Genomic DNA, 25,852 nt, shown 5'->3' with positions numbered 1-25,852 from the left:
CTCACATACTCTCCAGACTCTAGCCACCAAACCCAAAATACCACAGGTGACTATTTGGCTTTTTTTGTGCCTGTTTGGCCCTGTTATTTTTTTTCTGCCTGGAATACTTTTGTCCACCTAATAAATTATCCTTTCAAGTGTCAGCCCAAATTTCACTGATCCCAAAACCGTGCTGTGATTCTGAAGTATCTTGTAATAGTGTTATAGTGGTTGCCCTGTGGCATTGGAATGTAGTTTGGCTCACTCAGCATGCATTTCCAACCATCCCCTTACTTAGATTTCACTGCAAGGAAGTCAGTAGGCAAGATAATAGTACTTGCCTTCCCAGACTCTTGCAGCCAAGGGTGGCCACATAACATGGTTATGGCCAATGAGATTTAGCTCAGAGTTCCTGGGGAGGACTCCCTAGGATGAAAGAAAAAACTTTTAAAGAAAAGGCTCTTTCCACTTCTGGATTAGAAAGCAGGTGTAATCCCAGGAGATATAGCAACCATGTGACTATCAGAAAGAAAGTTATGATGGCTCAGAAACACTGAAGGTGTCTGGCTCCTTGATGACATCCTTGAGTGACTATTTCGTTCTAGATTGTCTTCCTCTGGACTTCTTCATATGTGACAAGGGAAGAAAAGCCCCTATCATCTGTTACCCTTATTGGTCTAAACTTTGGTTGGTACAGTTTTGCTATTTGTATCTGAAAGCATTTCTACCCCCGCTAGGTCTAAAAAAGCCTTCAGAATTTTACTCATTGTAGTTCCTGGGCCTAGCACAGATACATAAAACATTTGTGGAATAAAGAATGAAAATGGATTTAGCACCTCACGGTGCCTGCTATTTAGTAAATTTGAGTTTTCTTTGACCTTATCTTTGTGCTTATCATCATTCTATGTTAACATTGCTGAAATCAAGATTTGGCTGGGTGTAGTGGCTCACGCCTGTAACCCAGCACTTTGGGAGGCCGAGACAGGCAGATCACCTGAGGGCAGGAGTTCGAGACCAGCCTGGCCAACATGATGAAACCCCGTCTCTACTAAAAATACAAAAATTAGCTGGGCGTGGTGGCAGGCACCTGTAATCCTAGCTACTCAGGAGGCTGAGGCAGGAGAATCGCTTGAACCCAGGAGGCAGAGATTGCAGTGAGCCAAGATCATGCCACTGTACTCCAGCCTGGGCAACAAGAGCAAAACTTTGTCTCAAAAAAAAAAGAAAAGAAAAGAAAAATCAAGATTTATTTTACAGTGGATAAGCATGTTTTACAGGACTTCATTGTATTCTCTTAAAGCTATTTCATTGATACATCTGAAAATCCATGGTCTTTTAGAATCAGAGGAATATGGCATTACTTTAACTATCAAGAAACAAAGTGGGGCCCGGGTGTGGTGGCTCACGCCTGAAATTCCAGCACTTTGGGAACGGAAGTGGGCGGATCACTTGAGGTCAGGAGTTCAAGACCAGCCTGGCCAACATGGCAAAACTGCATATCTACTAAAAACACAAAAATTAGCCGGGCATGGTGGCGCACGCCTGTAATCCCAGCTACTTGCGGGGAGGCTAAGACATGAAAATCGCTTGAACCTGGGAGGCAGTGAGCCGAGATCATGCCACTGTCCTCCAGCCTGGGTGACAGAGTGAGACTCTGTCTCAACAAGAAACAAAGGAGGTTAGGGTCCAGCCTAAGGGTCAGGAAACCCAATGGCTTTGCTTTGTTTTTTAAATATCTTAGGTATTGTAGTGCACAACTATAATCCCAGCACTTTAAGAGGCCAAGGAAGATCTCTTGAGCCCAGGAGTTCAAGACCAGCCTGGGCAACATAGGGATATTAAAAAAAAAAAAAAAAAAAAAAGCCAGGTCTGGTGGCACAGCTATAGTCCCAGCTACTTGGGAGGATGAAGTGGGAGGATCACTTGAGCCTGAGAGGTTAAGGCTGCAGTGAACCATGATCATGCCACTGCAGTCCAGCCTGGACAAGACTCTGTCTCAAAAAAATAAAAATAAATATCGTGTCTCTAGTGCTCATCAAATAATGCTCCTTTCTGCATTCTGAGTCCAGAGATTGCAGCAGAGGCAGAAGCACAGTGAACATTTCTTTCTGACATGTGACAGAAAACTATATCATGGCAAAATAGGACAAGAATTTTAATATTTGGAACCCACATATTTCAGTACCTTAATTTGAACCTTTAGAGGAATACTTCCTTTAAACTTTATAGAAAACTGCATAATTTATGACAACCACCCAAAATGGCAGAATGAAGATGAAAGATAGAGGTGATTATATTTTATAGTTGTCTGTTTTAAGCAAGTTGTCCTTCAGGTGGAAGATTGTATTGTTGTTTGCAGTTTTTTACTCTCCCATTTTTCTGTAAGAGGACTGTTTGTATTTGCCCATGCACTTGACTTCTGGAGTATTATGTCCTCATTCAGTGATTTTGGAATTGGTTGTATGTCTATGTCATACATTGGCCAAAGTGATATGAGCAGATGCAACAGATGCCTACATCTAAGCAGAAGCTTAAGAGGCATCATGAACTTCCTGTAGCTCTCTAGCTTCTTGTCTCTTCAGAGCCAGTATGTTCCAGATTGTGGCTGCTTCTTCAACCTGGGAAATGGAAGACAAGGGGAACAGAGCTGCAGTGTGGACCAGAGCAACAGGCTATCTGGTGGTGTAATCCACTGAGATTTTAGAGTTGTTACCATAGCAAAGATGGCAAATATGCCTGGTAAAATAAATGTAGGTTTTAAAATGTAAATTAAATTTAAATTAGCTAGTAGGTAGCATCTTAATATAATTCACCACTTAAAAGATGTGTATGATTCATCTTCACAGTGACTATACTTACAACTTAGATTTTGGATTTTATTTCCATTACCAATCTGAATCATTTGTACCTTTCAAAGTTGTATGGCTGGTTGTGGTGGCTCACATCTCCAGCCTTTGGGAGGCTGAGGCAGGAGGATCACTTGAGGCCAGGAGTTCGAGACCAGCTTGGGCAACACAGTGAGACCTATCTCTACAAAAAATTTAAAAATTAGCTAGGTGTGGTGGTGCACGTGTGTAGTCCCAGTTACTTAGAAGGCTGAGGTGGGAAGATGGTTTGAGTCCAGGAGATTGAGGCTTCAGCGAGCAGTGATTGCACCACTGCACTCTTGCATGGGTGACAGAGTGAGACTCTGTCTAAACAATAACAACAACAACAAATTGTACCAAGAGAACAGCATTTTCACTTTTTTGTTGTTGTTGTTCGTTTTCTGTTTGTGTTTTTGTTTTTGTTTTTTTTAAAGACCAGGTCTCACTCTATCACCCAGGCTGGAGTGCAGTGGCACAACCATAGCTCATTGCAGACTTGAACACCTGGGTTCAAGAGATCCTCCCACCTCAGCCTCTCGAGTAGCTGGGACTACAGGCACACACCACCATGCCGAGGATTCACTGGGTTTTATAGCATGTAAATTTTTTAGGGTTAGGAAAGTAAACATTTTAAATCCAATTCTTGAAAACTTAACCTTTAATATCCTGAAAGTACATGGCTTATGTGCCTTTTGAACAGATTTTCAGTTTGGACCAGAACACAGGGGAAGGGGGAGAGGTAATTCTGGAGAAATTCTTTAGAACAAGAGAAAATAGAACCTGTAAGATGAAAACTCTGAAACTTTATGCCATGGTTAGTTGGACATAAATGTAAGAGGTTAATTACACAAATCTATAATATGTAACTAAGCACATGTGCCACTATTGTGATTTTTGTATGCTCCTAGATTAAAAATACAACACTCTAGATATGCATGGACCCTAGACAAAATGTATTTTAACTTATTTTTTTTTAATTTTTTTTTGAGACAGAGTTTCCCTCTGTTGCCCAGGCTGGAGTGCAGTGGTGCCATCTTGGCTCACTGCAACCTCTGCCTCCTGGGTTCAAGCGATTCTCCTGCCTCAGCCTCTTGAGTAGCTGGGATTACAGGCACCCGCCGCCACGCCCGGCTAATTTTTTTGTATTTTTGGTAGACACGGGGTTTCACCATGTTGGCCAGGCTGGCCTCGAACTCCCGCCCTCAAGTGATCCGCCAGCCTTGGCCTCCCAAACTGCTGGGATTACAGGCGTGAGCCACCACATCCGGACGATTTAATTTTTAATTAAGAAACACATTGTCATCTTATATTCCTGAGCTCTGTGAGTTCTGCAAATCATTTTTTTTTAAACGGCTCTTTGGACAAGACTTTGACTTTAGGAAGCACTTAACGAAAGTATTTATTAAGTGACAATAAAGTTTATGAAGAGAGAATCTGTAGCTGACAAAGTGATTCAGCCGTATTGAATGTTTTAGGAAAGAAGCAGAGTCTAATAGCAGCCACTTGCTCTTGAACAGTTCGTTCTCTTGAGCTCAGCTTCTTAATTTGCTAAATGTAGAGTTTCTTCTAAACAGTTACTAAATTCCCTTCCAGCTCTAAAATTTTAGAATTTTTAAAAATAAATTTTTATTTTGGAATAGTTTTAGATTTATTCACAAACAATCGCTAAGTTGGTACAGAGAATTCTACACCTAGTTTCCTTGATTATTAACACCTTCTCCTGGTAAATTAGTCATAATTAATGGGCCAGTATTATACATTATTATTAATTAAATTTCATACTGTATTCAGGTTTCTGTAGCTTTCACCTAATGTCCTTTTTCTGTTCCAGGATCCCATCCAGGGTATACATCACATTTAGTCATATCCCCTTAGGCTCCTTTTGGCTCTGACAGTTTCTCAGACTTTCCTTGTTTTTGATGACCTTGACAATTTTGAGGAGTACTAGTCATATATTTTGTAGAATGTTCTCAACTGGGATTTGTCTGACATTTTCCTCATGATTAGGCTGAGGTTGTGGATTTTCACCCCAGAAGTGCGATTCTCGTCGCATTCTATCAAGGGCACATACTATCACCCCGACATTGCTGTTGATGTTGATCTTGATCACCTGGCTCAGGCAGCGTTTGTGGAGTTTCTGCACTCCTCCCTTTCCTGCTATACTCTTTGGAAGGAAGTCACTATATGCAGCCCACACTTTACAGGGTGAGAAGTTATTCTTCTCTTTCTTGAGGGTAGAGTTTCTACATAAATTATGTGGAATTTTCCACATGGGAGGTTTGTCTCTTTTCTCCCACGTATTTATTTGTTTGATCATTTATTTTTATCACTATGAACTCATGGGTATTTCTTTTATACTTTGGGTTTTAATTCAATACTACTTTTATTACTCAAATTGTTCGAGCTTTGGCCATTAGGAGCTCTTTCAGTTTGCTGCTATTGCCCTTTGACATACCCATCATTGTGGTTTTGATTTTGGGGTTCTTTTTTAAATCACTTACCTTACTTTCTGACACTATTAAGATGCTCCAGACTCCTCTTGTATATTTCCTGCCCCAGTCCTAGAATTAGCCATTTGTCCAAGGTTGCCCTGATTTCTTCTATTAAAGGATAGTATTAGAAACCAACGTCTTGGTACTAGATGTGTTTGTTGCTACTAAGGGGTCATTGCTTCTAGGCCCTCAGCTGAAAGCAAGAGAATATATATATGTATGCTAACTCATGTATATACAGCTGTCTATAAATATTTATTTTCTTTTCCTTTTTTTTGACACGGAGTCTTGCTCTGTCTCCCAGGCTGGAGTGCCGCGGCGCAATCTCAGCTCACTGCAAGCTCCGCCTCCCAGGTTCACGCCATTCTCCTCCCTCAGCCTACCCAGTAGCTAGGACTACAGGCTCCCGCCACCACGCCAGGCTCATTTTCTGTATTTTTAGTAGAGACGGGGTTTCACTGTGTTAGCCAGGATGGTCTCCATCTCCTGACCTTGTGATCCGCCCGCCTCGGCCTTCCAAAGTGCTGGGATTACAGGCTTGAGCCACCGCGCCGGGTCTTTTTTTTTTTTTTTTTTTTTTTTTTTGAGACGGAGTCCTACTCTGTCGCCGAGGCTTGAGTGCAGTGGCATGATTTTGACTCACTGCAACCTCTACCTCCTGGGTTCAAGTGATTCTTGTGCCTCAGCCTCCCGAATAGCTGTGATTACAGGCAAGAGCCACCACGCCCAGCTAATTTTTGTATTTTTAGTAGAGACATGGTTTCACCATGTTGGCCAGGCTGGTCTGCAACTGCTGACCTTAGGTGATCCACCCGCCTCAGCCTCCCAAAGTGCTAGGATTAGATGCATGAGCCACCGTGTCCGGAAAATATTTCTTTTTAGAAAGTTAATTTTTTTTTTTTTTTTTTTGAGACAGGGTCTCACTCTTTTGCCCAGGCTGGAGTGCAGTGGCACAATCACAGCTCACTGCAGCCTCAACCTCCCGGGCTCTAGTGACCTCTCACCTCAGCCTCCCAATTTGCTGGGACTACAGGCACACACCACCATGCCCTGGTAATTTAGGAAAAAGTTTTTTTAGGGATGGGTCTCACTATGTTGCCCAGTCTGGCCTTGAATTACTCGGCTCAATTGAGCCTCCTGCCTCAGCCTCCCGAAGTGCTGGGATTACAGGCATGACCCTTGGCATGGGGCCCTATAAATATTTCTGTATATAACCATCTGTATCTTTTAAGTTACCCTCGAGTTCATGCAGATTCTCTGACTCCAGTCCATTACCATATGGATCATTTTAGTCTCCTCCCCTTGCTTCTATGTAACCTTCCACTCCAACAGTGGGAAACCTGGCCCCCATCATTTGCCATCTATGTAATGAATTGTTCAGTTCCAGTGTATACATGTAGTGATTTCAGAATAGTTAACCCACACTCCTCAGAAACAATGTATCAACTGTAGTACAATGCTTATGCACAGTTCCTTTTAGTCTTACAGGCGCCACTCATTTCCAGGGTTACTTAGGCCAGCAGCCATTTTCTCCACATTCTTCAGTGACATTGTTTAATATATTTGTAATACAGTTATATTCTTTTGTCACATTCTGCATTTCATCCTGATCTCTCAACATCTTCAATGATTTTCTTTTTAATTCACCCACATTAAGGCTTACTTTATGCTGTGAAGTTCTATAGTTTTGACAGATCCATGTTAGGTATCCATCATTACAGTATCATACAGAACAGTTTCATCACCCTTAAAAACCCCCCATGCTCCACCTATTCAACCTGCTGTCTTCATCACCCCCTCCAGAACCACTGATCTGTTTATTGTCTTTATAGCTTTGCCTTTTCTAGAATCCCAAATAGTATATAGACTCAGACTGGCTTTTTTCATTTACCAATATGCATTTAAGGTTTATCCCTCTTTTTTATGACTTGATAGCTGAATAGTATTTTATCATTTTATCATATGATTAGACCATGCTTTGTTTATTCATTTACCCATTAATGGACACCTTGGTTGCTTCCAGTGTTGGGTTATTGTGAATAAACCTATTAAACATTTGCATGGTCTTTGTGTGGATGCAAATTTTCAGATCAGTTGCATAAATACTTAGGTTCTCCATTGCTGGATTGTATAAGATGGTTTAGCTTGTTAAGAAACTGCTAAGAAACTGCTCAAGTATGTTCCTAAGTGGCTGTACCATTTAGCATTACCATCAGCAATGAATGAGAGTTCTTATTGCTCCTTATCCTTACTAGCCATTGCTATTATCATTTTTATGTTTAGTCATCCGTATAGGTGTATAGCGGCATTGCATTGTTGTTTTAATCTGCATTTCCCCTAAAGCAAATGATGTTGAACATCTTGTCATGTGCCTATTTGCTATCTATGTGTCTTCTTTGGTAAAGTATCCATTAAAATATTTTGTTCATTTAAATACTTTTTTTTTTTTTCAAATTTTAGAGATGGGTCTCCTGTGTCTCAGGCTGGAGTAGAGTAGTGAGATGATGGCTCCCAGCAGCCTCAAACTCCTGGGCTCAAGGGATCCTCCCACCTCAGCCTCCCAAATAGCTAGGATTACAGGCGCATGCCACCCACTGCGCATGGCTAATTTTTTTTTTTTTTTTTTTTTGTAGAGATGAAGTCCTGCTTTGTTGCTCAGAATGGTCTTCATCTCCCGGCTTCTTGGGCAATTCTCTCCTCAGCCTCCCAAAGTGCTGGGGTTACAGGCATGAGCCACAACCCCCTGCTACTTTTGTCCATTTTTTATTTGAATTGTTTATTATAGTTGAATTTTTTTTTTTTTTTTTTTTTTTGAGATGGAGTCTCGCTCTGTCACCCAGGCTGCAGTGCAGTGACGTGATCTTGGCTCACTGCGAGCTTTGTCTTCCAGCTTCATGCCATTCTCCTGCCTCAGCCTCTCGAGTAGCTGGGACTACAGGCGCCTGCCACCACGCCTGGCTAATTTTTTGTATTTTCAGTAGAGATGGGGTTTCACCATGTTAGCCAGGATGGTTTCAATCTCCTGACCTTGTGATCCACCCGCCTCGGCCTCCCAAAGTGCTGGGATTACAAGCGTGAGCCACCGAGCCTGGCCTATTATAGTTGAGTTTTAAGAGTTATTTGTATATTTTGTTTACAAGTTCTTTGTCTTTTTATTATCTTAACAGAGTTTTTCACAGAGCAGAAATTTTTAATTTTAATTAAACCCAGAATATCAATTTTTATTTTCTTGCATCATGCTTTTGGTGGTGGTGTAAAATCTCAACACCAAACTCAGACTCATGGAGATTTTGTCTTCTGTTTTCCCCTAGAGGTTTTGTAGTTTTGCATTTACACTTAGGTCTGTAATCCATTTTGAGTTAATTTTTCTGTAAGATCTGAAGATTAAAAAAATAATAACTTTGTTGACATATAATTCACATACAATACAATTCACCCACTCAAAGTATACAATTTGGCAGGGTGCAGTGGCTCACACCTGTAATCCCAGCACTTTGGGTGGCCAAGGTGGGAGGATGGCTTGAACCCAGGAGTTCAAGACCAGCCTGGACAACACAAGGAGACTCCAATTCTATAAAAAATAAAAAATTAGCTAGGCGTGGTTGTGCCCACCTGTGGTCTCAGCTACTCAGAAGACTGAGGTATTGCTTGAGCTGGAGATGGAGTCTCACTGTGGTGCCCAGGCTGGAGTACAGTGACGTGTCACAGCTCACTGCAGCCTCGACCTCCTGGGCTTAAGCGATCCTCCCACCTCAGCTTCTTGGTTAGCTGGGACCACAGACATGCACCACCATGCCTGTCTAACATTTTTTTCTTTTCCTACTCATGCTTTTGGTGTCATGTCTAAGAATGTATTGCCAAATCTAAGGTCATGAAGATTTACCGTTATCTTCTAATAGTTTTATATTTTTAACTCTTTTAAGTCTTTGATTAATTTTGAGTTAATTTTTGTATATGATGTAAGGCAGCAATCCCCAACCTTTTTGGCACTAGGGATTGGTTTCATGGAAGATCAATTTTCTATGGGACGGGGATGGAGGATGGTTTGGGGATGATTCAAGCACATTACATTTATTGTGCACTTTATTTCTATTATTATTACATACTCACCATAATGTAGAATCAGTGGGAGACTTGAGCTTGTTTTCCTGTAACTAGATGGTCTCATCTGGGGGTGATGGGAGATAGTGACAGATAATCAGGCATTAGATTCTCATAAGAAGCCCACAACCTAGATCCCGTGCATGTGCAGTTCACAATAGAGTTTGCACTCCTATGAGAATGTAATGCCGCCCCTGATCTGACAGGAGGCGGAGCTCAGGCCATAATGCTCACTTGCCCCACCGCTCACTCCCTGCTGTGTGGCCCAGTTCCTAACAGGCCACAGACTGGTACTAGTCTGTGGCCTGGGGGTTGGGGATCCTTGATGTAAGGTCAGGGTTCAACATCATTTTTTCCACTCTGGTGTCGGAGGTAGGGACAATGATGCACCTCTCTCTGAGTGACATCACCATGTTAGATGCTGAGTGTTTCTGGTAGAAGCACTCAAAGCAGTCCCACGTTTCCTGACGTCCTTCTCGATGAGCCAGGAGCAAAGGTGATCAAGGCCCAAGTACACTCAGTGCTGCTGTGGCCAAGGTACAGCCTCCAGGTACAACTGGGCAGAAGAAGGGAGCCCCCACCTCTGCCATACTTGCTTAGAACTTAGTCTCAACAACAGGTAGCTGCGGGGAGGATGACAAATGTTGATGTTTTGTCCCTCCTAGGAAGCTGACCCTCCAACTGGGAGCTGAAGGGTGAGGGAGCCCTGTATTCTTGGCTGCACCAGTATAGCGTGGAGCCCTCTCTGAGTTGGAAGCACGAAGAGAGTGAGTAGGTCTTGGTTCAAATACCTCAAGCTCACTTTTCTTACTGGGTTTCAGTAGGTTTTCTTGAATAAATGTTCCTTCATTTATTGTGCACCTTTAGGACCATTTTTAGAAATTTAAATGGTTGCGTATATATAAAACATATAATTTTCACCAGTTTTGCTTTGAGCTGGGTGTACAGGGCTTCTCATGTTGTTATGCCTCTGTGGGTTCTGTTTCAATAACTTAAAGTCAGTGAGAATGTGGACAGTGGAAAACCACACAATTCAAAGTCCAGTGCTCACATAGTAATTTAATATGCACACACGTATCAACTATGAAAATGGCTCAGAACTAAATACGGATTGGGTTGACAGTAACTAAAGTAGGGAGTCCTGCATGGTTAGACCTCCATTCCCCATAAATTCATGGAGTATCTACTATATGGAAGGTATAGGAATAGAAGCTAAACCGCTAAAAATCTGTTCTGAAAATTAGGAGATTTTCACAAAAACAGAACTAACAAACTAATAAACTAAGGCAGCCTATTCTAAGTGCCCAGAGAATACATGCTCCAGTTTTTCAGAAGCACAAGAATTATGTGGGACTGGAGTAGTCAGATAGGATTTCTGTGGAGGAAGCGTGAGCTGAGTCCCATTTAGAAGAAAGGTAGGATTCAGCCGGGTGTGTAGGTTGTTGGGAGGGCATATTCCAAGGAGGCATTCCAAAGCAGAAGCGCTCAAATGTGATTGTATTTGGAATACTTGGGTATTGATGACTAGACCTGCCTGCTTGCTGGAAGGTTTGTATAGAGAGATCAAGATGGAGAAATGAGATGGAGAGTGATCAGAAATGCAGGAGAGGCTGAGTTGTTGGACCATGGAGTTTGGACTTTATCTTAGAGAAGAGTGACTTGGGCAAGATATTTTAGGAAAATGATTTTGCCTGTAGTGTGTAGATGGAATGAAATCTCTGCGTGTGTATGTGTACATGTGCATACGTGCACATGCACCAGGAAGCCTGGAGGCAAGGACATTAGTTATAAGATTGTTACAGAGGTTTGGATTAAGTGAAGGGATTAGGAATGGAAAAGAAGTGTCTGGTGGATGGTAAGATATAACCAGGACCTCAATAAAGCCAAGCAATTATTAAAACAAGCATGGTAGTTGTGTCCATAAACATAAAGTCCTAGAATGCAAGCTGATTTAGCGATTTGAGATAGTAAGTATGTTTTAATTTAAACGGAATCTCTTTATTTTTGAATTTGCATATCCTTTTCTTCCCTCTTCTTATTCCTCTGTCAATACCTCGCACTTATTCTTCCTTTCCGCAATCCCTCTCTTTTAATTTGATCACAAATTAATCTCTTGTATGTATTTACAGGAGGAAACCAATGGCAAACGTTGTGTATGGTTGCAAGGATGAGTTTCTCCCCCTTGAAAATATCCATTCGCATAGAAATGGGAGGTACAGTGACCAACTCTTGCTTCTTAGCAGGTCTAACATGACCTTCAAAACTCCTTAGGACATACTGGTCTTTGGCGGGGCAGCATCTCCCGTCAGACTCAGGCTGGCTGGGTTTCTCACAGCTGCCTGGATGTGTGTGACTCGCAGCTCTAAGGATAGAATTGCCAAAGCAATACAAAAACACGGACGAAAAGCAAGCCACAAAACCCCATGCCTTACACATTAGGCTGATGAGTGAAGTCGCGGAAGGTGGCTCTGCTCTTGCCCTTTTAAAATTCCAGTGCAGCAAACACACACACACACCCGCTCGGTTCTTCCCACTCCCGCCACACTGCACCAGCTTCCGTCCCCAAGTCCTGATTCATGAACCGTGCCACCTTTGTCTCATTTTAAACTGTGCAGACTATTTTAATCTTGCCACCCCCATCCCAGATTTCCCCCTCCCTTCATCCTCTGGAAGCTCTGATGTAAAGCGCTTGCTAGGTGGGAGAGCGCTTCTCCCAATCCGCTCGGGTAGGCGAGTTTCCGAGAAGCCCCCTCCCCGGGACCCCGCCGCGAGCGCGGGGGAAGCGCCTCGGTCCCTTTAAGGTGCCGCGCTCTCCGAAGTGCGGGCAGGGAGCCTGGGCGCCGGCGCGGGTCCTGGAGCCGGGTGGGGAAGTCCTGCGCCCTCCCCCTCCGTCCGCCGCCCAGCCTCGGGGGCCAGCCCCCTCCGCCCACCGCACACGGGCCAGCCCCCTCCGCCCACCGCACACGGGCTGGCCATGCGGCGGCTCTGAACGATGTCCTCCTCCTCCTACGCCAAGAACGGGACCGCGGACGGGCCGCACTCCCCCACCTCGCAGGTACCGCCCCCTCCTCCCCCCCCTCTTCCTCCTCTTCCTCCTCTTCCTTCCTCACACCTCCTCCGCCGCCCTAGCGCGCCCCGCCTTCGTGCCGGGCGTGCGGGGCCCCAGTCCCGGGAGTCGGCGGCCCCGCTCCCCCCACCCCTCTTCCACGTCCCTTTCTCCTCCCGCTCCTCCTCTTTCTCCTCCTTCTCTTCCTCCTCCTCCTCACCCTCCTTCGGGTCTCTGCGCTCCCGCTCCGGAGCCCGCAGCCTCCCCCAGCGGATGCCGGGGACTCGGACCCCGCACCCTGAGAGTCTTTGTTAATGGATGTGGTGGGTGCTTGCGGGCTGCTCTTCTCGAGCATCTTTTCAGCAGTCGAGGCTTGCAGTGGGTGGGTGGGGGTGGGGGCTGTATTTGGGAGTCGCGGAGGAGACTTGGGTGCGGGCTCTAGGGGACCCCAGGGAGCGGGTCCGGAGGCGGACTCCAGCCGGGGGTGGTCGCCCCGCTCTGCGCTGCGGTCCTCACCGGCTTCTCTCTGGCCCCGTGTGTCGAGTCCAGGTGGCCCGAGGCACCACAACCCGGAGGAGCAGGTTGAAAAGATCCGATGGCAGCACCACTTCGACCAGCTTCATCCTCAGACAGGTATGAGAAGGAGGCGGGAGACCAGGATGGGGAGGAGGCCGAGCGCGCGGCGCGGGGGTCCTGGAGCCGGCCATGGCCCACACCTGCGGGAGCTGCGGGTCAAGCCCGCGCGCGTCTCTTCCCGGCCTCGGCCGGTGCTCGGGCTCAGTCCCTCTCCCTCTAGCCTGGGCTCTTGACGTCTTCGCGTCCCGGCGTCTCCGCACCGCCCCGGGAAGTTAGTTTGTGCATGTGTGTGGACAGTTCGGTGGGGACCTGGCTTAAGTCAGGAACGTTGAATTTAAGAGCTGGAAATATGTCTGGTTGTACCTTTGGTGCGTGGAGAAATGTCTTTAAGTCGTATAACTCGACCTAGAGTAACCAGACCCCTCGGGGCCGGGGACCTGGTTTGATTCGAGTTGAGAGTTAGTGGTTTCTTCTGTTTTGTCCTAATTTGAATACTCTTATCTGTCTGGATCTTGGGAGAGATCGTCAAGCTCCGGTCAAAAGAAAGATACTGAGCAGAAAGTTTACTCTCACTTTAGGACCGCTTCTTGGATTCGCTTAATTAGGGAAAGACAGCCGTATCTGCTTAAATAGGAATTAACGAAGGCCAGCACTCAGCTCCCGGTCTGTGTGCGCCTTCACTTCGTGTTTGTTTTCTTAGTGCTTGCTTTCTCCTGCGTGGTTCTACTGCGAGTTGTCTGTGCTCGGGATCTCCGGATCGCTGGTAATGCTCAATGCTTAGGTGCCTTTCACCTTGGCACAGGAAATTGGTCCTGAGTTTTCCAACTGGCCATGTGCTGTTAATGAAACCACCCCTGGCTGCTGGGTACTAGAGAGATCATGCAACAGTGAGTCACCTTGATCTTTCTTTGGAACAGAAATTGTCGGGGTGTGTCCTAGGTTTCGGGTGACCTAGGAAGACATTGGTCATCGCACCAAGAGGCTTTTATCCCAGGTCTTCCTGTGGGCTGCTGGAGTGACCTTGAGAAGTTCTTTTCCCTCTAGGTTACTCAGTATTGTGTAATGTGTTTCCTAACCTATGATGGCAGCTCTGGTGTTTCTTTAGTGATTATCATCAATTTAAACATATCAACGAGGAATGGGCTTTAGCCTCAAAATTGAACTCAGACCTCTCCTAAAAGGGTCTATAAAGCATATTTAGATGATATTTATTATGCAGAATTTCACTTTCTGCAGAAGCGGAAATTTTGACTACCCTTTAATTCAGTGAGTACTAAGCATGTACATTATGGAAATAAATGCATTTTGGATTCCGAATTCATTCTAAAAGTGCATTCTATCCCCTTTGCAGTATTTAGATTATGTATTTGATAAGGCAAACACATTGTTTATCTTAAAAACATTTTTCTGTTATGCAACTGTTTGAGGTCTTGCTGGTGTTTATTTTGTAGGTGTCTATTTTTAGTGGTGTTTCATTGTTGCAAATTCTTGGAAATACTAATTACACAGCAGTTCTTTCCATAAGCTGTTTGACTAAAACTTTTGAGTTCATCTACATAACTGCACTAATGCTTTATTCTTCCTTCCAAGCACAAACAAAATAATATTCTAATATTCTTACTCTTTTCTCAATTTATGCCCATAACTGATTGAGATGATGTATATATAAGTTCTTGTAAAGCATGCTGCTATGTGCTGGTTTAAGAAATGTTAAAAGTATTGCATGCTAAATAATTTTGGGAATAATTTAAAGCAAAGTAGATTTTTTAAAATAAATGTATTTCATCTATGAAATGGGAATTCATTGGTTTGATTAAATGGTCTAATTTAAATTCAGGAGTTAATTGTAATTGTATTATATATACAATCTTATTTTTCGGCACAAAAATAGTACTTAATTTTTTTGTTTTTTTTCAGACGGAGTCTCGCTCTGTCGCCCAGGCTGGGGTGCAGTGACGCAGTCTCGGCTTACTGCAAGCTCTGCCTCCTAGGTTCACGCCATTCTCCTGCCTCAGCTTCCCGAGTAGCTGGGACTACAGGCACCCGCCACCATGCCCGGCTAACTTTTTTGTATTTTTAGTGGAGACAGGGTTTCACCGTGTCAGCCAGGATGGTCTTTATCTCCTGACCTCGTGATCTGCCCGCCTCATCCTCCCAAAGTGCTGGGATTACAGGCGTCAGCCACTGCGCCCGGGCTACTTAATTTTTATGAGCACTTTACAACTCACTAAGTATACTACACATGATCTCATTCAAATGACATCATACAGACTTCTGTATTGGCTACAATAAAAATAACTGAGGGATTTACATTTCTTTGATGAGATAAAGAAAATGATTACAAATGCAGTTTAACAATAACTTTCGGATAAAATTGAAATCACCCCAATGCCAAAAAATATTTTTTATGAAAGCATAACAGCTGCTTATGTTAACAGAGCCTTGGGCTGGTCACAGTGGCTCACGCCTGTAATCCCAGCACTTTGGGAGGCTGAGGTGGGCGGATCACTTGAGGTCAGGAGTTTCAAACCAGCCTGGTAGCATGGTGAAACCCCGACTGTACTAAAAATACAAAGAAATTTGCCAAGCGTGGTGGTGTGTGCTTGTAATCCCAGCTACTTGGGAGGCTGAGGCTGGAGAATTTTTTGAACCTAGGCGGTGGAGGTTGCAGTGAGCCAGTATTGCTCCACAGCATTCCAGCCGGGCGACAGAGCAGGACTCCATCAAACAAACAAACAAACAAAAACAGAGTCTCATTATTTGTAGAATGACCAGTGATTTATTGATATTTGAATTCTTGATACATTGGAGTGATGAAATTTCTTGGTGCTGTTTCACAGTCTGTGTGATGCCTTTGAAGAAGATAGTGGAATACCAAAAAAAATACATTGCTAATTTCTTTATCATATTATTTACAAAAATATGGAGAAAAGCTTTCATTAAAAAAAAATCGATGTGTTACATTGGATGGGGAAGACTGGGCTGTTGGTGAAGCAGAGAAGGCAGTTGGCAACTCACCCAATAAGACAATATTTGTTCTTTGAGCTTGTTAAAAAGTTTCAGTGTTTCTGAGACTATATATGCACATATGCGTGCATGCACACACATGAACATTTGAATTGGCTGGAAAACAAGCAGACTGAGAAAGAGAGCCTGCTTCCACTCTGAGGACTGCTCATGAAGCCCCTCAGGAATCTTTGACCTTGTTTCTGGTCTACAAGATCGCTGGCTTCCACCATTTAGGAGGGATGGAGGTTTTGGAATGAATCCAGGGAGCAAATAAATGGCTTCTTTGAGGAAAGGTGAGAAGATGAAGTACTTTGCCACTGAAAGGAAAGAAAGCTAGGAGTGACCCAGAAATGATCTTCAAAGTATACACAAAGGCTTTCTTTCGAAATGTGATGAAGTGTTCTCACTCTTCATTGGGGATGAAACTCAAGAACTGGCCCAAATTAGAAAGGAATGATGTTTTACAGCAAGACCTTCCTAAGAGTGTTGCCATCATTGGAGTGGCTTTCCAAATGAGGCCGTAGAATTTTCTTTCAGGAGAGCCCTTCTTACAGGCTATTTATGAATGGATTATCTAGTCATGTTTTAAAGTTTTAGGAAACACTTAAGTATTTGCTGTGTGCCTAGCACTGTGTTAGATATTGTAGGGGAGGAATGAAAAGATGGATGAGACACAGCCCCTGTACTCAAAGATTTTTATAATGTAGCAATGGAGACAGAGATGTCTACAAACAGTACGGTGACATGTAACAAGGAACAAGAGGGCGGGCTCAATGACCATGTACCCCAAGTATCTATTATATATCCATAAGTATATCTACCCATGGGTGTCACTACACATACAGTTTATACGGCTGAGTACTCCAAGTTAGTCCTCTTCCCACTGGGGTTTGAAGAGAAAATCTGATCAGAGTGGGAATAGTTTGTTGACTTTTCCTTGTTAAGTCTGCTCTTATGAGGCCAGCAAAGTCATACCTGGCCTGGCCCCTGCCTGCTTCCAGCCTCGTCTTGAGCCATGATCTCTTAGCTCTGGACACAGAGTTTGAACACACTGTCTTCCCTCTTGCCACTGGTCCTTTGCATATGCTGAGCCCTCTGTGTGGCAGGTTGTTGTCCTTCCTCCTGCCTAGTTAACTTTTAATCTTCCCTGAGATCTGGGAGTTTAGTCTTCACTTCCTCTTCTAACCTTCCTGATAAAGTCAGTTCCCCAACAAGGGGCTCCCAGAGGGCCTTGTGCCAGTTTTCAGTAGCACCACCACTTTTATTTAACATGTACTTAGATTTCTCTGTTACATTCTGTCTCCCCATCCGTATGAGTTCCACAAGGACAGGGACATGTCTGCATTTGATCTTTGTGTCCTCAGCATCTAGCATCGTATATGTTCAATAAACACACACTTGAATGAATGAAGCAGTGGATGGATGGAGAACTAACTTGATATATTTTAGGCATGAGGTTCTGCTCCAACATTAAATGCGTTGTTTAGTGGGGAGAAATTGCCTCCTAACCTCCCCCAAAACTCTGTGGCTTGAAACAACAATTTTTTATTTCTGTGTACTAACCAGACAGTTCTGCATTGTATGATTTTATATGGGCACTGGGATGGCTGGAAGGTCCAGAGTAGCCTCACACATGTGTTTGGCAGTTGGTGCTGGCTGCTGGCTGAGAACTCTACTAGAGCTTTTGGCAGGGGCTCAGTTTTTCTCCACCTGGGCCTCTCAACATGGTTGCTTGAGCTTCCTGATAATATGGTGGCTAGGTTCCAAGAAGTGAAGGCTGAAGCCACAGCTCTCCTAAGACCCAGTTTTGAAAGCTACACTGTATCACTTCTCTTGCAAACTCAAGTCAAAACAGGTCCAAGAGCCTGCCCAGCTGCAACAAAAGAGAAAACAGACTCTCTTTTGATGGGGTGCAACAAGGTCACGTTATAAAAGAGCATATGGGTAAAAATACACACACACACACCAAAAAACAGCAAGTCAAATTCAGTGCCAATAGGATAAACAGGAATTTAAAGATTATTCAATTTATATAACAAATTAAAGAAAAATATATGTTGATTTCAGTAGGTGCCAAAAAAGTATTTGATAAATTTTGTAAGTTAATAATAGAGCATATCTAGAGGCACATGATTTTAAAAAAAGAAGAGAAGGCAGCTCCCTAAATCTAATAAAAATTATCTACTAAAATCCACAGCAAACATCGCATTGAGCAGAGAAACTAGAAACAATATATGTATGCAGCAGTCAGTAAATGAGCAAATAATGTACATTGGGGCCCTCTTATCCATATTTTTGCATTCCCTGGTTTCAGTTACCTGCGGTTAATTGAGGTCTGAATGTAGGTGAGTACAGTACAGTAGCTATTTTGAGAGTGAGAAAGAGACTACATTTCATATAACTTTTATTATGGCATATTGTTAACGTTCTATTTTATTATTGTTATTAATCTCTTACTGTGCCTAATTTACAAATTAGACTTCGTCTTAGGTATATATGTATAGGAAAAAACATTATATATATATATATGTATATATATGTAAATGTATATATGGTTTGTTACTATCTGTAGTTCCAGGCATCCACTGGGGTCTTGGAATGTATCCCCCACGGTTAAGGGTGGACTACTATATATTATACTACAGAGTACTATTCAGCCATTAAAGAAAAAAATGAAGCCACCCTGCATGTAATGATATGGAAATGCATTTAAGACATTCATCTGAAATGCATTCAAGTGAAAAAAGTAAGTTACAGAATAATGTATAATATTTCATTAAAAAAAGAGCATATGGAATGGAAGATATGGTTGCAGCCATTGTTGGAACCATCTACCTTGGAGCAAGGAACCTCGTATTTTTTAAGGTATGCTAATCAGATGATCGTTACAATAATTCAATGAACCACACTGTATTTAGAGATCTAAAACATTCAGATTTTTAGGTTGATACTAGAATAAAACAAGTTGGCAAACAAATTCTTGGGGTTATAATTTGAGCACCAGTTATAGATATGTTTCTCTGATGAAATGCAAATTCATCAGCAGAAGGTATATGCTTTGCGCATAGCTCTAAGAATAATCATATGCCTACAGGCATGTATATATGCAAAATTTATCCATAAACTTAGAATCACAGAATTTTAGAACAGGAAGAGATTGCAGAAAGAAAATACTTCAGTCTCTTTTTTCAGATGAATAAAACATAGGCCCAAGGACATAAAGGTCATACCAATAGATAATGGTAGAACAGACGCAAGGGATCCTGGCTCAGACTCTACTGTTTTTTTCACCACAATCCACTTTATCCCTGAATAAACAAGCCAAACACACAAACTCACATAGGTGTGGATACATGCAAGGACGTATGGAGCTTATTCCTCTCAGATCCTGGAAACGTTCTGAATCTGCGTGGTTGCTGTGAAGAACCATAGCATCAGTTGAAGAATTTAGAGACTGTGGTTTCTTCCCAATTCTATCATGGATGGAATTTTTGTTTGCTTGGTTAGCTTCTTGTAGGATTATTCCTTCCACCCTCCAGTCTTCTACCAGTTCCTCCCATTGGCCGAGCCTCTCTGGAAGCCCACTGACCTGGGATTCTGGGAAACAAGCTGCAGGCAGTGGCCTCTGAGATAGAAAGTAGAGCAGCGGAGTAGGAGGAGTGGATCTGAGGGAAACAGCCAAGGAGGGGCACAACCAGTTACGTTTATGTTTATTTTTGTTTGAGAAGGAGTCTCACTCTGTTGCCCAGGCTGGAGTGCAGTGGTACAATCTCGGCTCACTGCAAGCTCTGCCTCCTGGGTTCTTGGGAGGCTGGTCCTGCCTCAGCCTCCCAAGTAGCTGGGACTACAGGTGCATGCCACCGCATCTGGCTAATTTTTGTATTTTTAGTAGAGACCGGGTTTCACCATGTTGGCTAAGCTGGGGCACAACCATTTTTATATTTTAGCTGCATGGTAGACAGTAGTGAATCATTTTCATCTGCAAAGTTGGAAGTTTTTACTTGCTCTGTAAGTAGACCTTCCTTGCTAAATGGTGTAATCCAGTTACAATGAACTTTAAAAAGTTCGCACTTATTTCCTTTGTGAGTTTTTTGTGCAATGAATCTTCCCTTCCTCTGATAGAGCAAGAAAGAACTCTGTCGCTCTTGGCAAACTGTGCTTCTTCTTGTTTTGGGGCTTAAATAAATTGAACTGAGCTTACGAAGAAAGAAATCTAATTACTGGGTAGCTAACCCGTTAACCAGTCATTTTTACTTATGTCTGAGTCTCTGTTCCTGATGGATAGAATTGCCTGAATTTCACTTTTTTTTTATTTGAGATGGAGTCACACTGTGTTGCTCAGGCTGGAGTGCAGTGGCCCAATCTCAGCTCACTGAAATCTCTCCCTCCCAGGTTCAAGCAATTCTCCTGCCTCAGCCTCCCGAGTATCTGGGATAACAGGCGACCGCCAACATGCCTGGCTAACTTTTGTATTTTTAGTAGAGATGGGGCTTCACCATGTTGGCCAGGCTGGTCTTGAACGCCTGACTTTAAGTGATCCACCTGCCTCAGCCACCCAAAGTGCTAGGATTACAGGTGTGAGCCATCATGCCCAACCCTAAATTTCATTTCTGTAGAATAAATATCCTTTAGTTTAGAATGGTACAATTTTATTGAAACTTAGATAAGTTCTGATTCAAGTTTTTATCTTTCTTTTTTTCTTTTTTTTTGAGATGGAGTTTTGCTGTTGTTGCCCAGGGTGGAGTGCAGTGGCGCGATCTTGGCTCACTGCAACCTCCGCCTCCCAGGTTCAAGCAATTCTCCTGCCTCAGCCTCCCAAGTAGCTGGGATTACAGGCATGTGTCACCACGCCCGGCTAATTTTGTATTTTTAGACAAGACCATGTTGGTCAGGCTGGTCTCGAACTCCTGAGCTCAGGTGATCCGCCCGCCTCGGCCTCCCAAAGTGCTGGGATTATAGGCATGAGCCACTGCACCCAGCTTCAAGTTTTAATTTTTCTAGAAAATTATAGGAAGCTGTGTGGAAATGTAAGCTGAAAATGACTTTGGCTTTGGCCCTCTCCCCTTAATTGCTCCACCTGCTGCCCCAGACAGGGTCAACCCTGGATATTAAGGAAGCAGAGACTGCCCTTTCAAACAAGGTTTAAACAAAAGGCAATGCTATTTAATGGCCTTTCTTTGGCCACTCAAATCTGGGTCTGACCCATCTTTTCTGGGTGTGGTCTTGGCATTGTCCATACTCATCTTCCTCAAAGCTTGGCCCGTTTTTGGTCTCATTTCTGAAGCTCTGACTCAGAATAAAGCATAAATCCTAACCAGGGTGAACAGCTTGCAACTCACTCACATTCATGAAGACTCTACAGACGTGTGGAGAGTGGGGCATGCAGGTCCCATTCTGCTCAGTAACCCTCTGTGTTTGGCCTCTGCTTTCTTTCTTTTTTTCTTTTTGAGACAGGGTCGTGTTCCCTGCTGCCTCAACCTCCTGTGCTCACAGGATCCTCCCACCTCAGCCTACAAGTAGCTGGGACTACAGGTGTGCACTACCAAGCCTGGCTTTTTTTTTTCTTTTTTTTTACTTTTAGTAGAGATGGGGTCTCAACATATTGCCCAGGCTGGTCTCAAACTGCTGGGCTCAAGCAGTCCTTTCACCTCAGCCTCCCAAAGTGTTGGGATTACAGGCATGAGCCACTGTGCTTGGCTTTGCATGCTTTTTAAGCCATATTTTGGAAGAGAGAGCTTCCTAGAACAGTGCCATCTCTCTATTTGCTGTCCCTTTGCTGGAGCTTTCTTCCCTGGAGAGTGTGTGGGCGGAGAATGGGTGAGCCTCAAAACATGTATCCTCTGAGATGATCCTTCAGTGGGGTGAGCCTGGTGTAGGCTGAGCTTCTGGACTGTTTTTCACTTCCACTGAATCCGGTGTGTTGCACAATTATTTCCTTTGTGGGCCATGGCAAGACAAAGCTTGCAAAGCCCTCTTTGACCACCCCCAGGAACACACTCTGCTATACCTCTGCATCTTAGAATACATCAATGGGTAAGTCTCAAGAAGAGCTGAGCCGTTATCCCCAACGAACCCCAATCCAAACACACTCTGGTTGAAGCAGTCAGTATTGTCCTGCTTTTGCACAGTTGCCCTTGTACTGCATGAATCAGGAAAACAATGAGGTGAATCCAGTGCTCTTCATTCTATAAGAGTGTCAGTTCTGAACTTGACTACATGGACACATCAGGAATTTCACATGGATTTAACCATGTGTACTGTGAGGAGAGAGGAGGGCACTCAGGGAGGTAGGACTGGAAGTAGAAGCCGAAATTCATGAAAAAGCTGAATTATAGATTCAATTTTAAGGGAATACTGTAGATTTACTGCTTTCAAGTAACAATAATGACAAGCTGTGTGCTAGGGCACCCTGCCTTCAGAAATAGATGAGGCTGATATATTATCATCTAGCTTGAATATAAACAGTGCTTTGGAATTCCTTAAAGATAGTTCTCATTTCTAGTAGAGTAAACATGCGCCTTTGTAAACTTCCCTGTTTTCTTTAACGTGTCTTTTCTTATTACACACATAAATAGAGCAGAGGTAATTACTTGAATCTGAAGGGATGGCATTCACGATCTGAAAGCATTAGTTAGGTAAGGGCTGTAAAACTTATTCGACGGCTACTGAATTTTTCTGATCATCTCACTGTAATCATTTGGATGACAAATCATGTCTATTTCATTTCTCATTTTCTGTTCTATGTTGATGGTGTATCTTTCTCCAAGGTTGAAGTTTAATTGCTGTTGTAGTATTTGTTTTGAGAGTAAATATTTTGTAAACATAAAGTTGAAAAGAATATGCATTTCTGGGTTGTAGGATCACTAGAGATGGTTAACTTTTATAGTGCTTACTGTGTCCATATATTATGATGAGATTTTAAAATTCCTTATGGAAATTTTTTTTAGCAGTTTCATTGATAACATATGGAAAATCTAGCAGTAATGGAAATGCATAGTAACTTGTGCAGATAAATATATCATCTTCCTTTTTTTCTTCTTAAATGGCCCAATGCTATTGCTAACAATTTAATGCTGATTATTGTTTAGAATCGAACAGGTGGGTAAAATGATCATTGTTACCAGTAGAATGTTCCTTAGTCACTGCTTTTTAATTTGCCCTGTGTGTGTGTGTGTGTGTGTGTGTGTGTGTGTGTGTGTGTGTGTGTGTGTGTTAAGTGGGGAAGGCATTCTTTTTTTCAGGCATGTCATAATCTAATATTTTCATGACCTGGAGAAGAAACCTATCCCTGTTAGCAGTCATTCTGCATCTTCTTCCCCACCTCCCAGCCCTAGGCATCCACTAATCTATTCTCTATCTTTTTGGATTTGCTCACTCTGGACATTTTATATAAATGGAACCATAAATTAACATGTGGTCTTTTGTGACTGGCTTCAGATTTTTTCTTTTTCTCTGTCTCTTTCTTTTTTTAGACAGGGTCTTGCTCTGTCACCCAGGCTGGAGTGCAGTGGCACAATCACAACTCACTGCAGCCTCGAACTCCTGGGCCCAAGAAGCTGGGCCCAAGCTGCCTCAGTCTCCCAAGTAGCTGGGACTGCAGGTGTGCACCATCATACCTGGCTATTTTTCTTATTTTTTGGTAGAGATGGGGTCTTGCTATGTTGCCAAGGCTCAAATCTTTTCATTAACATATCGTTCACACCAGCCCGAGAAGTTTCAGTTATAGCCCCTGGTCTAAATGTGTAGATGTTGGCGTGAGGATAGAAATGGACTTGCCTTTCCTTAAGTCAGTGTCAGAGATGGCTTTTGCAGTCACAGTATTGAATAGGATGGATCATATTCTTATTTATTTTGGAGCTTCAGTCTCAGCTCATAAAGCTGAATGTGTTTTTTTGGCAAAATTCTTTTTTTTTTAAATTTGAGATGGGGTCCCGCTCTGTTGCCCAGGCTGGAGTGCAGTTGCACAATCTCAGCTCACCACAACCTCCGCCTCCCAGGGTTAAGCGATTCTCCTGCCTCAGCCTGCCAAGTAGCTGGGATTAGAGGTACGTGCCACCATGCGTGGCTAATTTTTGTATATTTAGTAGAGAAGGGGTTTCACCATGTTGATGAAACCACCAGGCTGGTCTTGAATTCCTAGGTGATCAGGCCTTGGCCTCCCGAAGTGCTGGGATTATAGGCGTGAGCCACCGTGTCTAGCCTTTTTTTTTTTATTTTTTCAGTTAGAGTCTTGCTCTTGTTGCCCAGGCTGAAGTGCAACGGTGCAATCTTGGCTCACCGCAACCTCCATCTCCTCAGTTCAAGCAATTCTCCTGCCTCAGCCTCCCGAGTAGCTGGGATTACAGGCATGTGCCAGCATGCCCGGCTAATTTTGTATTTTTAGTAGAGATGTGGGTTTCTCCATGTTGGTCAGGCTGGTCTCGAACTCCCGATCTCAGGTGATCCGCCCACCCCAGCCTCCTAAAGTGTTGGGATTATAGGCGTGAGCCACCGCACCCGGCCACAAAACTCTTCAACCTGCATGGAAATCAAACCCCTGACCCTGGACTTCTTGTCTTCCTGGAGTGGCTCCCATCTATAGAGGGGGGTGGCTTTTATAATAGGATGTGATCGACAGGATTAAAGAAAAGTATATGAACAATATGAATGGTTATTGTCATCATTTTCAATAATTTCTAGTAATAGAAATATCTTGGGTACTTACAATTCAAAATGCTTCCTTTAGTTTGTCTAGATGTTCATAGTAACTCCGCTTTGGTAATTATAACATTTCCTCCTTGAGAAATACAATTAAGGAGAAAGCAGAGTGCTTGAGTTCCAAGCTAAATACAATATTTAAGGGAATTATTAGGTATATAAAACTGTACTCTCTATGTGGCAGGTGCTTCTCAATTATATTTGAGTACTTCCCTGGGGGACAAAAGTCAATTATCAACACAGTTGTGTGGGAGAGAAATAGGTCAGCTGCAAACATTCTTTGCTAATTTCAGAAAGCTTGAGGGGTGATTTAGTTTGAGGATGTGTTTTATTCTTTCTGTCTCTTTGTTGAGGACTCTGATAGGGAAGGCTCTGTTTTTCATGTAGTATTGATTGTCGTATTCATTTACTTTATTACAATATACATATTTCTCTTGATCATGCAAAATGAAAATTAAACTATATCTAATATCTTTTTAAAAACTCTGTCAAATCGATATTGTAAGAGAAATGTGTACCATGGATATTACTGTTATGACTGTTTGTACATTAGTAGAGACAGCGAGGGTGTAAACCCACCCAATCAAAGGCAAATGTCATATTTACAAGTATTTTATTTATTTATTTATTTCCCCTCTTTAGTAAGAAGACACCAAAGAGTGCTAATTGTTGAATAAAAAACAAGGACCTTGGTATGTTTTCTAACAATTGTTTTATTTATTTATTTTTTATTGTGGTATAATAAATGTAATATAAAATTTGCTATTTTAACCATTTTAAAGTATAGGTGCAGTAGCATTCAGTACATTCACTGCTGTTTTTTTTTTTTTTTTAATGGCTGCAGCGGGTTATCAAAAAGACAGTGCAGGCAGGCAAAACGTATGTCCAACATACACATATGTTAAAAACATCCGCCATTATTGTGGCGTCCCTCCACAACTGTGGTCTTATTTAAAGCAACAACAGCAACACAAAGCCAGACCTTGGAGTGCCACACCCAAGTGTGGGTTTGGGAGCTGAGAAGGGAACAAGCTGAAAGGAAGCCGGAAGAGCTGTGGAGACCAGCCGGGACCCTCATGGTGGGG

The 25,852-nt window shown here is 43.0% G+C and overlaps 1 protein-coding gene across 5 annotated transcripts in view; it reads left to right on the top strand.

Annotated features, from left to right (window-relative positions):
• The first annotated feature begins 11,949 nt into the window (after window positions 1–11,949).
• Window positions 11,950–25,852, top strand: part of CACNB4 (calcium voltage-gated channel auxiliary subunit beta 4) — a 265,350-nt gene continuing 251,447 nt past the window's right edge. For 2 of the 5 annotated variants that reach the window (XM_019022718.2, XM_004032648.4), the window contains exons 1-2: window positions 12,553–12,808; window positions 13,035–13,118. In XM_019022718.2, coding sequence (XP_018878263.2) covers window positions 12,800–12,808; window positions 13,035–13,118 — 93 coding nt within the window. In that variant the 5' untranslated portion in view covers window positions 12,553–12,799. Of the gene's footprint in view, window positions 12,495–12,552; window positions 12,809–13,034; window positions 13,119–25,852 lie in introns of those variants that run through there. The other 3 variants (XM_004032647.4, XM_063694842.1, XM_063694841.1) reach the window with 3 other exon arrangements.

Source organism: Gorilla gorilla, chromosome 11 (assembly GCF_029281585.2).
Source record: "Gorilla gorilla gorilla isolate KB3781 chromosome 11, NHGRI_mGorGor1-v2.1_pri, whole genome shotgun sequence".
NCBI lineage: Eukaryota > Metazoa > Chordata > Mammalia > Primates > Hominidae > Gorilla > Gorilla gorilla.
This window is presented reverse-complemented; position numbering and strand designations above follow the sequence as displayed.